Genomic DNA, 14,881 nt, shown 5'->3' with positions numbered 1-14,881 from the left:
CATTATTAGCTGACTCGAACTTTGTTCAGAATGAGCTACTAGTATAGGTGAATGGTCTCTCGTATGCAATCTATAGTCGTGCATCAAAGTTTCGATAACCAGCAGGATTGCCCAGTAGCTCTGGAGTAACAGTCCTTGTATTTCTTAACATTACGAAATTGAAAGTGTCTGTTTTCTAACTTGGGAAGTTTTTATCCAATACTTCTAGACTTAGTCAAAATGTTTTTGGCTATAATATCTCCACCAAGTTTAATATTAGTCAGCTAGATTGTCAATGTGACTCTGGAGTAATGGTCCTTGAATTACTAAAATAGCAAATTGACAGTGCCTGCTCTCCGACATTTCTTATCCAGTGGTTATCAAACTCGGTCACAACATTTATGGGCAAAGTATCAGAATTAAGTTCAGCAACCAGCTGGATCCTTCAAGTGTACTAGGAGTTATGGCCCTTGACTTACTCAAAATTTTGAAAAATGAGTGTTAGTGCTCTAATTTGAGCAGTTCTTATCCATTGTTGTTCATGCATGATCACAATATTTATGGGTAAAATGTCTTTGCTAAGTTTGATAACCAGTTCAATAGTCTTTGTCACTGTGGTTAGTAGATTGTCCCTAAGTTTTTGTTGATCAGTAGGCAGAAAGTCTGTTAGACAGAAAGCCAAGGTCACAGTAACCTTGAGGCTGACAACAGTTTCTGGTGAGTAGCTGGAGAACACTTTGGCCTGCATTTTTCAAAAAAAATTTGAACAGTAAATGATCCTAATTGTTTTTAGCATCAGTAGTTCAGAGGTCAAAGTCACAGTGACCTTCAGACTTGTTTCCAGTCATTAACTTGAGAACAACGACTTTTTAGCTCACCTGTCACGAAGTGACAAGGTGAGCTATTGTGACCGCTTGATGTCCGCCGTGCGTCGTCCATCGACAATTTCTAAAAAAATCTTCTTGAAAACCACTGGACAGAATTACACCAAACTTCACAGGAATGATCCTTGGGTGGCCCCCTTTCAAAATTGTTCAAAGAATTGAATTCCATGCAGAACTCTGGTTGCCATGGCAACCAAAAGGAAAAAAACTTTAAAAATCTTCTTGTCCAAAACCACAGGGCCTAGAGCTTTGATATCCGGTGTGTAGCATCATCTAGTGGTCCTCTACAAAGATTGTTCAAATTATCCTCCTAGGGTCAAATATGGCCCCACCCCGGGGGTCACATGGTTTATATAGACATATATAATAGGGAAAATTTTGAAAATCTTGTACAAAACTACATCGGCTAGGGCTTTGATATTTGGTATGTAGCATCATCTAGTGGTCCTCTACCAAGATTGTTCAAATTATCCCCCTAGGGTCAAATATGGCCCCGCCCCGGTGGTCCCAAGTTTTACATAAACTTATATAGGAAAAAAAGTTTAAAAATCTTCTTGTCTGAAACCACAACACTTAGACTGTTGATATTTGGTTTGTAGCATTGTCTTATGGTCCTCAACCAAAATTGTTTAAATTGTACCCCTTGGGTGAAAAGAGGCCCTGCCCTGGGGGTCCCAAGTTTTATATAGACTTATATAGGAAAATGCTTTAAAAATCTTCTTGTCTGAAACCATACAACCTAGGCTTTTGATATTTGGTATGTTGGATTGTCTAGTAGTCCTCTACCAAAATTGTTCAAACTATGCCCCTGGGTTTAAAAGAGGCCCCGCCCTGGGGTCACTTAGTTATTATGTGAGTTATATAGGAAAAATACTTAAAAATCATCCGATCCTATTTCCAAGACTGTTTAATTATAATTACCTGATGACCCCAAGTAATATGATGTCACTTGACTGTGACCTTGACCTACTGACCTACTTTCTTGTTTTTTAAGATACAGCCTTGAAATTTTGATGACATACACAGTTTTGCACACAAATCGTAAAACTGAATTTCATTGACCATGAATGTGACCTACTGACTTTCTTAATATTTTATCATCAGTTTGACATTTGAAACATGTAGCTCATATTACTCAGATGAGCGATCCAGGGTCATCATGACCCTCTTGTATAATTTGGCACAAATGTTCACCATAATGCAGCCAGTCAATTTGAGGTCATAGCATAAAACTGAAAGGTTAGATAGACTGTACTATGTGTCCACTCCCATCTTTTTGATGCCTGAAAGAGTTCATACACCATATAAAATATACACTAAAACATAAAAATGTTGGAATTATTTAAACAAGAAAATTTGATTTTTAATACAAAAACTTGTAAAAACACCATTATTTTGTTAACTTTGAAAAGCATATTTGAGCATAATTTTTTGAAAAAAAAAAAGGTTTAACCTTTTGGTCTATTTATAAAAGGCTTAACCCTTATGGTATGTATTGTGAAAATCACCATAAAGTCTGATGAACGTTTTTCTGACACTGGAAGACCACAAAGAAGTGAAATCCCATAATATAAATGCTTACTGAACACGCACCATCTTACCTTGGGATACATTATCCCCTTTTCGGAAATTTAGATCTTAATGGGGTCAAATTGCAATTCTCTTTAGTATTTTCGACTTGGACTGTGCTCAATTCGTTTTACTGCTAAAGTAAACAACTGACTAACGGAAATCGCCGATAAAATTTCATATATAATATCATAATATGTCTCCAAACCGAGTGAGAGCTATTTATGAAAAAAAAACAACAACAAACCAAGTAATATCGGCAACTTTATGACAACTAATTATATTTTTACATGGCAATTATATATCCTTTCCGCGACCGTAAGGTAATAAAACGCATTAGCGTCTGATGGCCCTTTCACACATCTGTAGAATCAACATTTATTACATGAAATTCATTTTGAAAATATTTCTGAAATGTCTAGGTCTGCAGCTCTCAAATACGGACATATCTGACATATACTGACACTTTTAGACAACATCAAAAAGGGCCTTTTGAACGATTTGACCATAATATTTATCTATTTATGGCTTGTGGGATGAGTGAAAATATTTTTTCATTGATGAAAAGCTGACATGTCGTGCTAAAGCCCAGGTATTTTCAAATCGTTAGAAAGTGTTGAAATTGACTCCTCATTAGCCAAAAAAAAAAAGTCCACGCGCATACATTTACACGGGGACTATTGCACATGAACCCTGGCTATTCACAATGCAAATGCGACTCGTTTTCAAGTTTAGCCTTTCAAAAGCTGAAGATCATCTGACTTCATTTTCTGTGTTGTCAAAAACACACGTATACCTGGCGAGTATAAAAACAAGGTTATACCGGTAACACAGAAGTCTAATTAACAGTGCAAGTATATTGATTACCGGACCTCTAGACTCCGGGTCTAGAGATCGGTTACAGGACCCCTACAAATATCGGTAAAATAATCTTTACTTTTGCGAAAATACCACGCTTGTCTGTGCTGTGATTTTTAGCTTACCTGAGCAATGCTCGGGTGAGTTTTTGTGATCGCTCGATGTCCGGCGTCCGTCGTCTGTCGTCTGTCAACATTTAGCTTGTGTATAGAGGCTGTATTTTTCAACTGATCTTCCTGAAATTTGGTCAGAATGATAACCTTGATAAAATCTAGGCAGAGTTCGAAAATGGATCATCTGGGGTAAAAAACTAGGTCACTAGGTCAAATCAAAGAAAAACTTTGTGTATGCGATAGAGGCTGTATTTTTCAATTTGATCTTCATGAATTTTTGGTCAGAATGATTACCTTGATGAAATCTACGCCAAGTTCGAAAATGGTTTATCTGGGGTCAAAAACGAGGTCACTAGGTCAAATCAAAGAAAAACCTTGTGTATGCGATAGAGGCTGTACTTTTCAATTGGTCTTCATGAAATCTGGTCGGAATGATTGCCTTGATGAAATCTAGGTCGAGTTTGAATAAGGGTCATCTGAGGTCAAAAACTAGGTCACTAGGTCAAATTATAGAAAAGCATTGTGTATGCGATAGAGACTGTATTTTCCGATTGATTTTCATGAAATTTGGTCAGAATGATTGCCTTGGTGAATTCTAGGTCGAGTTTGAATATGGATCATCTGGGGTCAAAAAGTAGGTCAATAGGTAAAATGAAAAAAAACCCTTGAAATCTAGGTCGAGTTTGAATACGGGTCATCTGAGGTCAAAAACTAGGTCACTAGGTCAAATTATAGAAAAACCTTGTGTATGCGATAGAGACTGTATTTTCCAATTGATTTTCATGAAATTTGGTCAGAATGATTGCCTTGGTGAAAGCTAGGTCGAGTTTGAATATGGATCATCTGGGGTCAAAAAGTAGGTCAATAGGTAAAATGAAAAAAAACCTTGTGTATGCGATAGAGGCTGTATTTTTCAATTGATCTTCATGAAATTTGATCAGAATGATTGCTTTGATGGAGTCTAGATCAAATTCGAATATGAGTCATCTGTGGTTAAAAACTAGGTCACTAGGTCAAGTCGAAGAAAAACCTTGTGTATGCTATAGAAGCTGTATTTTTCAATTGATCTTCATGAAATGTGGTCGGAATGATTGCCTTGATAAAATCTAGGTCAAGTTTGAATATGGGCCATCTGGGATAAAAAGCTAGATCACTAGGTCAAATCAAAGAAAAATCTTGTGTATGCGATAGAGGCTGTATTTTTCAATTGATCTTCATGAAATTTTGTCAGAATGATTGCCTTGATGAAATCTAGGTCGAGTTTGAATATGGGTCATCTGAGGTAAAAAAAAATAGGTCACTAGGTCAAATCAAAGAAAAACCTTGTGTATGCGATAGAGACTGTATTTTTCAATTGGTCTTCATGAAATTTGGTCAGAATGATTGCCTTGATGAAATCTAGGTCGAGTTTGAATATGGGTCATCTTGGGTCAAAAAGTAGATCTCTAGGTCAAATCAAAGAGAAACCTTGTGTATGCGATAGAGGCTGTATTTTTCAATTGCTCTTCATGAAATTTGGTCAGAATGGTTGCCTTGATAAAATTTTTATCATAAAATCTAGGTCAAGTTCGAATATGGGTCATCTTGGGTCAAAGACTAGGTCATATCTAAGAAAATACTTGTTAAAACTCAAGAGACCACATTTTTAGTCCAATCTTAATGAAAATTGGCCAAAATATTTGTTTCCATGAAATCACTCTAGTTCAAACATGTTTACACTGTTATGGTGTGTTTCTCAGGTGAGCGACCTAGGGCCATCTTGGCCCTCTTGTTTCATTTGTATTCTTAAATTTTTGGTTGAGCCTGGCGTTTTGTGTAAGCAAACAGCAAAAAACATCTGAATTAAATTTATGATTCACATTTATTTTTGCCCTTAAAAGATATAGATCTAATCAAAATAAAAGTTACGCTGAGTAATGGGAATAACATGCTTTTAAAACAAAAACTCGATTATCATTAAAAATCTCCAATTTGAAGAAATTACAAGTTATTATACTGCAAATAGCCTCGGGCAAGTTATAAAGTCCGCTTGTGTAAAAAAAGTTTCATTCCATGTTGTAACAATACCCATAACAAAAATCGATACTCGCGTTAGATGGTATAAAGGGAAACAACCAAATTTAAACAATTTAGCCTAATAATCAAGGGACAATACTCTTCAAAACACGGTCTCATTTCTGGACATGGCCAATTCCTACTTTGTAAACGTTAATGTGCTCTTAAGTCCCCCCCCCCCCCCTTCCCACAAAACTACTCGAAAAAATAACATCTGTCCAAGGGGCAGGACGTAAACGTGGTTGCACACTTACTTCATGCGAGCGAAATGGTTGCAAACTTGCAATATGGCGGATATTTACTAAAACTCTCGCATGTTCCCTTGTTTTTTCATCAGGTAAGTGGGTTTCTATTGTATTTCGAACTCTACGGATATGTGCATGCATCAGTTCTATGTCTACGTCACACTCGGTTTTGCATTTCAGCGTCGTAAATTTCGAATTGTCGAAGTTATTGGAGGTATAAAATGGCCATGTGCATATTTTGATATTTGAATGGTTCGTGTAGATTTTTAAATAATTATGATCAAATTAGCCTGTTCTTGGGCCCTTAAACGTGAAAAAACAACTTATTGTGATGAATTTCATAAAAGTTTGGTTCTGCATGTTTCACAAATGATTTTATACTCGAATAAATCTTGTTCAAGCTCTTTTTTGTTGCAAACTTGTACTTCAAGCAAATTCGGACGCAAACTTTTACTTGTAAAATAGTGTCCAACTCTCGGAACATGTCAGTTGTGTTACATGTACAAAATTTGTCTTGATCAGGGTTGTACATTTGGTACAGCATCACACGGCCCTTTGATGTTATAACAGTTTGTTTGATAAAAGCCTTGTCGTATTTTCATGAAACTTGGTAGGAAGTATTGTGCGACTTACAATTGAATCCACTGACTTTATTGAAGTATAAAACGATCTCCTTAAATAATTATTTGAAAACAATTTTAATGTATTTCCATATTTTAGGTTGAAGACGCGTTTCCATCATGCCAAGCTATAAAAGGTCCTTAAATTTAGCAAACGAAATGTAAGAAAATGCAATAAACGGTGCAGGAGTAATTTAAAAAAAAAAGAGATGCACTATTTCCACTCCCAGATTCGTAAAGTGCAGATTTTCATAAGAGGCACATGACCTTTTCGCCATTAAAAACTAAACGAAAATTAAGCGGTATTTATAAAGTGGAAACTAAACGATTGGATGAGAAATATTCTACATCAAATATTTCATGCAAGTTGTTTAAAGATACCTGACAATGGTAGGATTGCAAAAACGATTACTGCAATTATTTATTCTGAAGAAACTAAAGAATTATTTTGGACACGCCAGAGATTATAGGGAGGACAATTTGTCAGATTCATGCGTGGCTTTGCCCATCAATGAATGCATTTGGTAGTGATAAATTAGAACCAGGGATTCTAATTCTATAGAAAAGCAATGAAAGATACGTCAATTATGTTTGATGGGGGAAAAATAACATAAAACTCAGCCGACATTTCTATATTTTCTTTAAGAATCCCTAGCTCCAATTTATCACTACCAAATTCAATTGACCTCGGTCTTAAATCGTTTAATACTCTGTCTGACGGAACAGGAATATTGATGTCAGATGACGATGGATCCTACTGTCGCTTTTCCTCCTTGAACAAGCCCCTGAAGGACAAAGCCACGCATGAATATGACAAATTGTCCTCCCAGTAATCCCTGGCATGTCCAAAAGAATTCTTTAGTTTCTTCGGAATACCTCATTTCAGAAATCGCTTTGCAATCGTACCATTTCCCATCCCGTACCAAACATGTCAAAAGTGAAGTCGCCTAATAATTTCACCTACAGTTTGTTAATATTCTTCACTTTTATCATCGCCGGTATATGTTTGATTGCTTGCTGAAGATACACTATCAATTGATCTTCGATCTTATTTGAACGATTTTCGGGCAGTCCGGTTGCAAAACATTTTCATTTTGGAGATTATAATGGCGAAAAAGTCATGAGTCTTTTAGACGAAAATCTGCACTTTATGAAATTTAGAGAGGAAATAGTTCATCGCTTAAAAAAAATGCATATCCCTCACCACTTCATTGCGCCGTTTATTGCACATTTTTGCTTTTCATTTGCTAAATTTAAAGACATTTTTATACCTTGGCATGATGGAAACTCGTCTTCAACCTGAAATATTTAGGACATTAAAAATATTTTCAAATTATTGTTTAATGAGATCGTTTTATAGAGTTTAATAAAGTCAGTGCATTCAATTGTAAGTCGCACATTACACTATACCAATTTTCATGAAAATATGACAAGGTTTTTATCAAAACGAATTTTTTATTTCAAAACATCAAAGGGCCGCATGATGCTACACAAAATGTATAACCCCAATCGGAACAAATTTTGTACATGTAGCACAATCGACATGTTCCGAGAGTTGAACACTATTTTCGAAGTAAAAGTTTGCGTCCAATATTGCTAGAAGTACAAGTTTGCAACAAAAAAGAGCTTGAACAAGATTTATTTGGGTATAAAATCATTTGTGAAACACGCAGAACCAAACTTTTATGAAATTGTTCACAATTAGTTTTTTGTCTCGTTTAAGGGCCACATAAAAGGCTAGTTTGATCATGATAATTAAAACATCGGCCAGAAACGAGCCCGTTCAAATATCAAAACATGCACATGACCATTTTATACCTTCAATAACTTCGACATTTCAAAATCTACGACGCTAAAACGCGAAACCGAGTGTGACGTAGACATAGAACTGATACATGCACATATTCGTAGAGTTCAAAATACCACAGAAACCAACTGAAAAATAAACGATCGTGCGATAGTTTTAGCCAATATCCGCCATATTGCAAGTTTGCAACCATTTCGCTTGCTTTAAGTAAGTGTGCAACCACGTTCACGTCCAGAATATGCTTATCTTTTGCGACGAGCGTCGTTGTCTGCTGACCAACACTTGTTTCACTATGGGTTAACATATTAAAATAAATGAAATGATGTGATTGCATAATTCGACTTTTTCTGTAATTTTGAAATCTTATTAACGAAAGATTTTGGTAAAAGATACTGGTAAAAAGATAAGTTGTGTTAGAAGATTTATTAAGTGTAGATAGATTGTTTATAATTAAGGTAATTCGCATTTTAACCGATCGAATTTACATATAGACTGGAAAATAATTTTTAAAAATTCGTACTTGTAACCTCACAAAATCAGTACACATATTTCACTATTGGTCTCGTGTGCACTATCAAATTAGAAGGAGGGGTAAAGACTAAGTAGATTCTATTTTCAGTATCATCGTTGTCAACATTCTCCTTATTGTTTATCAATTGAACGACTTTTGTTGATTCAATAAAACTGGAGGAGAGGGAAAGGAGGAGAGTATCTCGAATGATAAGATAATTGGTGTGTCTGTCTAGGTAACAGGGTATACTTAGAGGAAATAAAACTGCGATTTTATGCACAGCATGCATGTTTAGTTTAATATATAAGTTACATTTATGTAACCATGCCTACACATAAATACAAACGGGTTGGACCAAACGTTATTGTTACATTATCTAGGTCTTTCACCAGTGTAGTTTCATTGCTGAATTTATTCAACGAAATCTTTGGTTGAGTTTAGTCACGTAGACACAGTTAAGGCCACGTGGTAATTTTTGTAGCTTTTTACGTAAGACAGCTTGATGGCTTCCTGGCATGTAAAATTCTACTGTTTAATTAAGCGACGTTTCATAACTAGGCCAATGAGCAAGAGTGCTGAAGTCGTCGACCTTAACCATTCATCCAATGAAGCCCCCTACACAATTAGTTTTATATTACCGCTTAAAGGTACTAGTAGCTTCTTAGTTTAAAAGTGAATCCCGTAATCTTGACTCCGATTCAACAAACGAGGAACACGTAGAGAAAATGAGGAGTAACACACATGAAACAGAGTTGAACGCACTGAATAAAACAAAACGAATAAAAATCTAAAAAATATTGATGAACTGAGATTATTTGTTTTCACGATGAAAGAATATACTTTTAGACTATATTATTCTAATATGCATGTTTCTGTTTTGACACACACTTACGCTAAAATGACGCCACGTTAAGGGGAGATAACGTTAATGATTATGTGCGACAAGAAAGAGCGCTACTATATTTTATCTTCTGTTATTTAAATCTAAATAATGTATAGCAAAAACGTGTTTAACTTAAATTAATACACTTTCATTCGGTTATACGCCCGCAGGAATAATTCACTCTGGATGCGACCTGGTGAAATTATTCCGCATGCGTATAAATTCTTTTTTCGTATATTGATAACGTTAGATGATTAAACTAAGTTAGATCACGATTTTTCTAATATTATTTCTCAGAAGAAAAAAGTGATTAAGTTCTACGACTTTGAATCACTTGCTCCTCACCGATGTTGGTTCGAGTCTCACTCGGGGCGTTGACTTCTCATGTGAGGAAGCCATCCAGCTGGCTTACGGAAGGTCGATGGTTCTACTCAGGTGTCCACCCGTGATGAAAGAATGAAACAACTACAGCCCTTGCAAAAGTAGTGCAAGACGGACGGCTTGGGAATTAATTTTCTAATTTGCTTATTCGTGCTTTTTTCCCCCTTTACCTGCGTGGTAAGTCAGACGAATTTGTACGGGGGACAATATGACTGAAATTAAAAATGTGCACTGTGAAATATAACAAACCTTATCCCTTTTGATTCAATTGAGAATATCCAAATTTTCTTGGTAATACTTACAAGTATTTCTGTGCATTTTTTAAAAAAGAAAATATTTAAAACCTCACAAGATCTTATTATTGTGTGAATAATGTAAGGTAAAATGAAGTTTTGTTCACCAGTATACCTTCATTTTTGCCAGTCTAGTTCAAGGTGGATACGCACGCTATATAAGCCTATGTTTTAGCCCAGATCGACCTTGAAACAGACACGGACAAGTCTCTTGTTTAAAATACCCTGGGATTCATTTCCATGAAGAAAATGCCGGTAAGTTGTTGGTTTTTTTTAGTCCTTGTATAATTATCATATTCACAGCTTATAGCGATTTCTGCCTCTAACAGATAAGTAAATGAATGAATAAATAACTGAAAAGACGTGAGTCGAAAATCATACAGAATTTAGGTTTAATACTTCCATTTAGCTCGCACAAAGCGCCTGATTTTATTATATATTTCCGAGGTTACTTTTCCCATGTGATAAATACACACAGAACAAAACATAAAGATATCAGATGAATAATTTCTATGAACAGCAAATATCCCATTCTGCTAAATACAAGAAACTTGAATTGTTTGTTACTACTCCCGCACGATAATTTAAACGACAGCATGTTTATATTATCGTTTAATTGTTATGGTTCTCATGCATCGTTGAACTCAAAAAGGTTGTCAATGATAGAAGTTAAGTGCACACTGTAATGTTATACAAAAACATTTTCTGTATTGAAACGTTTTAATGAATTTTTCATAATTACCAAACATTTTATCGTTTGAGTTATCGTGCGGGATTTATACTAGTGCTACATTTACCCTGTTGTCATTTTGTTATTTTTATCTATGTTATTGATTTAAGTGAAATTGTACGCCGCCGCATTCTTAAGTATATTTACTAAGATCGGTGTTGTCATGATTTCACATTCTGGAAGTGCGAACCATGAAATTCTCGATCTCACACTTCACGACTTTACCAGTTTTTTTTTGTTTGTTTTTGTTTTTTTTACAAAACGGGAAAAGGTGAAGTATGAAATAATGAATTTCACGATTCCACGCATCAAGCCGTCATGATTGTCTTTTTTATAAACCATGAAAGCGTGAAGAATGAAATTATGAGCTTTGTTATTTCTCAACTTCACGATCTCTTTAATATTTCATTGCAAGTGAAATCGTGAATTATAATTCATTAATGTCGCGGTTTCACACTTTACGATAATTTTAAATTTAAAACGTGAAATCGTGAATTAGGCATGAAGTTCAAGATTTCAAAATTTATAAAAAAAATGTCGTGAAATGTGAAATCGTTTTTTTTTTTACTTCATACTATACAACGAAGAAATATCCTGTTTTTTCATTTTTTTTTTGAAATGAAGAAATTGTGAAGATATCACCGAACTTTCGTGTACTAGTATATCCGTTAAGCCCTCTACAGACGGTAGGTTTTTGTTGTACAACACTAATTATCTCAAAGATGTACAATTTTGAAATTGTACATTTTTCACATACAGACAGTATTCCATTCTCATATAAATCACAGAGATTTACCTAGTAAACATAGTGCATCAGGTACTGAAAAAATTAATAATAAAAATAATATTCACCTTTTTATGTTCCATAAATTTGATTACGTATGACACAAATGAGTCACGCCATGAGAAAACCAACATAGTGGCTTTGCGACCAGCATGGATGCAGACCAGCCTGTGCATCCATGCAGTCTGGTCATGATCAATGATGTTTGCTTTCAAACTCTATTACAATTAAAGAAACCGTTAGGGAACAGCATGGACCAGACTCGGAAACACACTATGTTGGTTTTCTCATGGCGCGGCTCAAATCATTTAACTTTTCAGCGTCATCCTTTTTCTATTATGCATTAGAAGCCATTTTATATTAAGATTTGCATTTATTTTTTGGGCAATTGTTTCTGGAATTTCATTCACTTGCCTCTTATCAACTAATTATTTACCAATTTGTTGCTTGTCAACGTGGGTGGTACGTAAGGCAAAACTTACGAAATAGAACATGTCCTAATCTGTAAGTCAAGACTTAAGATTTACGAAATCAAGGAATAGCATCGTACACACGGTAATATTTGGCTGTACATCTTGAATTTAATTGGTGTTGTACAACAAAAACTTACCGTCTGTAGAGGGCTTTAGGCTGGCTTGGCTGGTAGCTTATCAGTCGATCAGAATTAACTATCAGTTCAAACGTGATTTATTACAAAAGATAAACTTTTTTTCAGGAATACATGGCCAAACTTCCCGATGACTTTGCAGCAAAAAGTATCACATTACCGTCTCCCCAACAGAAGGTTTTCAATGGTCGAGAATTTCCGCTAATTCTAACTCCCAAAGAAACGTCTTCCCAGTCAGCAGAAGACACTCTCATGTGGATAAAGGAAAACAAAAGACATATAGAATGTTTACTTTTGGACTATGGCGCCATCTTGTTCCGAGAATTTCCGATTGATTCTCCTGAAAAATTCGACTCGTTTGTGAAGAGTTTCGAATATGAGCCTTTGCCGTATGTAGGTGGTGCGGCACCAAGACGGGTAATCACTGGAAATGTTTTTACAGCAAACGAAGCGCCGCCAGACCAACTCATACCATTTCATCACGAAATGGCACAAGTCCCGACATTTCCATCCACGTTGTTCTTCTACTGCGATGTTCCACCGCCAGAGGGCGGCCAAACACCGCTCGTTTTGTCGAACGAGGTATATAAAGCCATGTCTGAAAGAGATAAGTTGTTTGTGGAAGAACTAGAAGAAACTGGCGTGGTTTATAATCGAGTTTTGCCAGACGGTGACGACCCGACATCTCCTATTGGTCGGGGTTGGCAGTCAACTTATCAGACGACTGACAAGAAAGAGGTTGAGAGAAAATGTACAGAACAAGGAACATCTTTCGAATGGCTTCCGGATAACTGTTTGCGCACGCGCACTGCAACACTTCCTGCGGTCCGCACAGACAACCGCACAGGACAGAAAACTTGGTTTAACTCCATAATTGCTGCGTATCTCGGCTGGGGAGATGTGAGAAATGACAGAAAGAAAGCGGTTACGTACCCAGATGGAAAGTTGATGCCTGAACGCTCCATGGAAAATCTTGAAGATGTGTTCGAGTCTCTTGCTATAGGATTCACTTGGCAAAAAGGTGATGTCGTGATGGTAGATAATAGACTCGTCCTTCACAGCAGGCGTTCGTTTACACCGCCACGAAGAATTCTGGCATGCCTCTGCAAATGAATACAATTCTAATACAATTTAAAAAAAAATTCAACTCACACTTTCACATGTTTAAATGATATAATATTATGTTATTTATATTCTCAATCTGTATTTTATTTTATAAGTTAACGTCATTTATATTTGTAAAAATCAAAATAAAAGTTAAATATTTGAAAACACTTTTTTATTGATTTAGAAGAAACTTTTGAGATGAGCATACTTCATAAATGTAAGCTAAATATCGTCAACGGAAGGAGTGTTTAGCAGAAACAGTTATATCCGGGTCTGATAAATAGTGTTCGGGTTTGTTCACGGAACACATACAATGGTACAACGATGGTTTAGCATGCCCCTGAAATTTGACTTATATTCTAGGACATTGCATGAAAATGGAAGACAAAATAAAATTATGATCTACCGCCGCTCCGTCCCTCATTTTCTTCCTCACTAAAACAAATCCCCATTCTATATAATTCTTTGTGCCTACTGTCCTAAACAAGTATGCCAAAAAGCTTTAAAGCGCATATTTTTGCCTTCCGAAAACTACATTTGAGCCGCCCCATGAGAAAACCTAATTGTAGTGCAAACGCACTATGTTGGTTTTCTTATAGTGCGGCTCATTTAATACAAAAAGTACATATTAAGCACAGGCTAAAATCGTCCAATATGTCTGGCTTCTATTTTGGGTTTTAAAAGCACGGAATGGTAGGGCCAAGTAGCAACTGTTTTGCTTTAACTGTTGATGAAGGAAAACCCAAGTTGATAAAGGCCTTATTTCAAGTACGTTCGAATAACTGGGTTGGACATCCGATCTACCGGAGAGCTAGTCATGTGACTGCCTCACGTGAAATACTTGTAAACAGGTTCTTTAATTGGTCCGAACCAATATTGGAGAGATCCAAGTTTCAGTTTCGTCCATAACAAACAACATTCTCCACACGTTTTTATCAGCTAACGTATATCTGTATTTTACTGAATCTGTTTTACACTTTTCGGTGAAATAGTAGATCCATAACTTTTGGTTAGAAGTGAGCGTGAACTTCTGGTACTTCTGGAGTATACTTTTGCGTAATATATTACAAGGAGATGTTAAACATAACTTTTTTACTATATTCACCCCCGGTAAATAATACTACATGAAGACATGCGAGCGAAACGAGCTGAAAATTTCGTGCTTTCAGCTTTCGTTTGCATTGGAATATACAATGAATAATGATTGTGTCACGTGAGCAGAAAGTTTTGGTTGCTGCCAAAATAGTTAACCAGGGTGGTTGTGAGATAATAATGCACACGTGCGCACGCAAGAAGTAATACCCGTATAGATTTTCATGCTATTGTGTGCGCACGTATTAATTATTTCATGGGCAAGCGTCAGTTAGCATGTGCGTAATTACACATTTATTTTTTTAAACATATTGTGCAACGCCCTTGACTACATATATCTGTATAAAAAGAGGCTTTCAATTA

General features: G+C 35.9%; 1 protein-coding gene across 1 annotated transcript; it reads left to right on the top strand.

Moving 5' to 3' along the window:
* The first annotated feature begins 10,316 nt into the window (after positions 1-10,316).
* Positions 10,317-13,770, top strand: LOC123552377 (uncharacterized). Its single transcript, XM_045342002.2, has 2 exons — positions 10,317-10,453; positions 12,428-13,770. The coding sequence occupies exons 1-2, from the start codon at positions 10,439-10,441 to the stop codon at positions 13,430-13,432; spliced, it is 1,020 nt and encodes a 339-aa protein (XP_045197937.2). The 5' UTR covers positions 10,317-10,438; the 3' UTR covers positions 13,433-13,770.
* Positions 13,771-14,881: the final 1,111 nt, after the last annotated feature.

This window comes from Mercenaria mercenaria, chromosome 15 (genome assembly GCF_021730395.1).
Source record: "Mercenaria mercenaria strain notata chromosome 15, MADL_Memer_1, whole genome shotgun sequence".
Lineage (NCBI taxonomy): Eukaryota > Metazoa > Mollusca > Bivalvia > Venerida > Veneridae > Mercenaria > Mercenaria mercenaria.
This window is presented reverse-complemented; position numbering and strand designations above follow the sequence as displayed.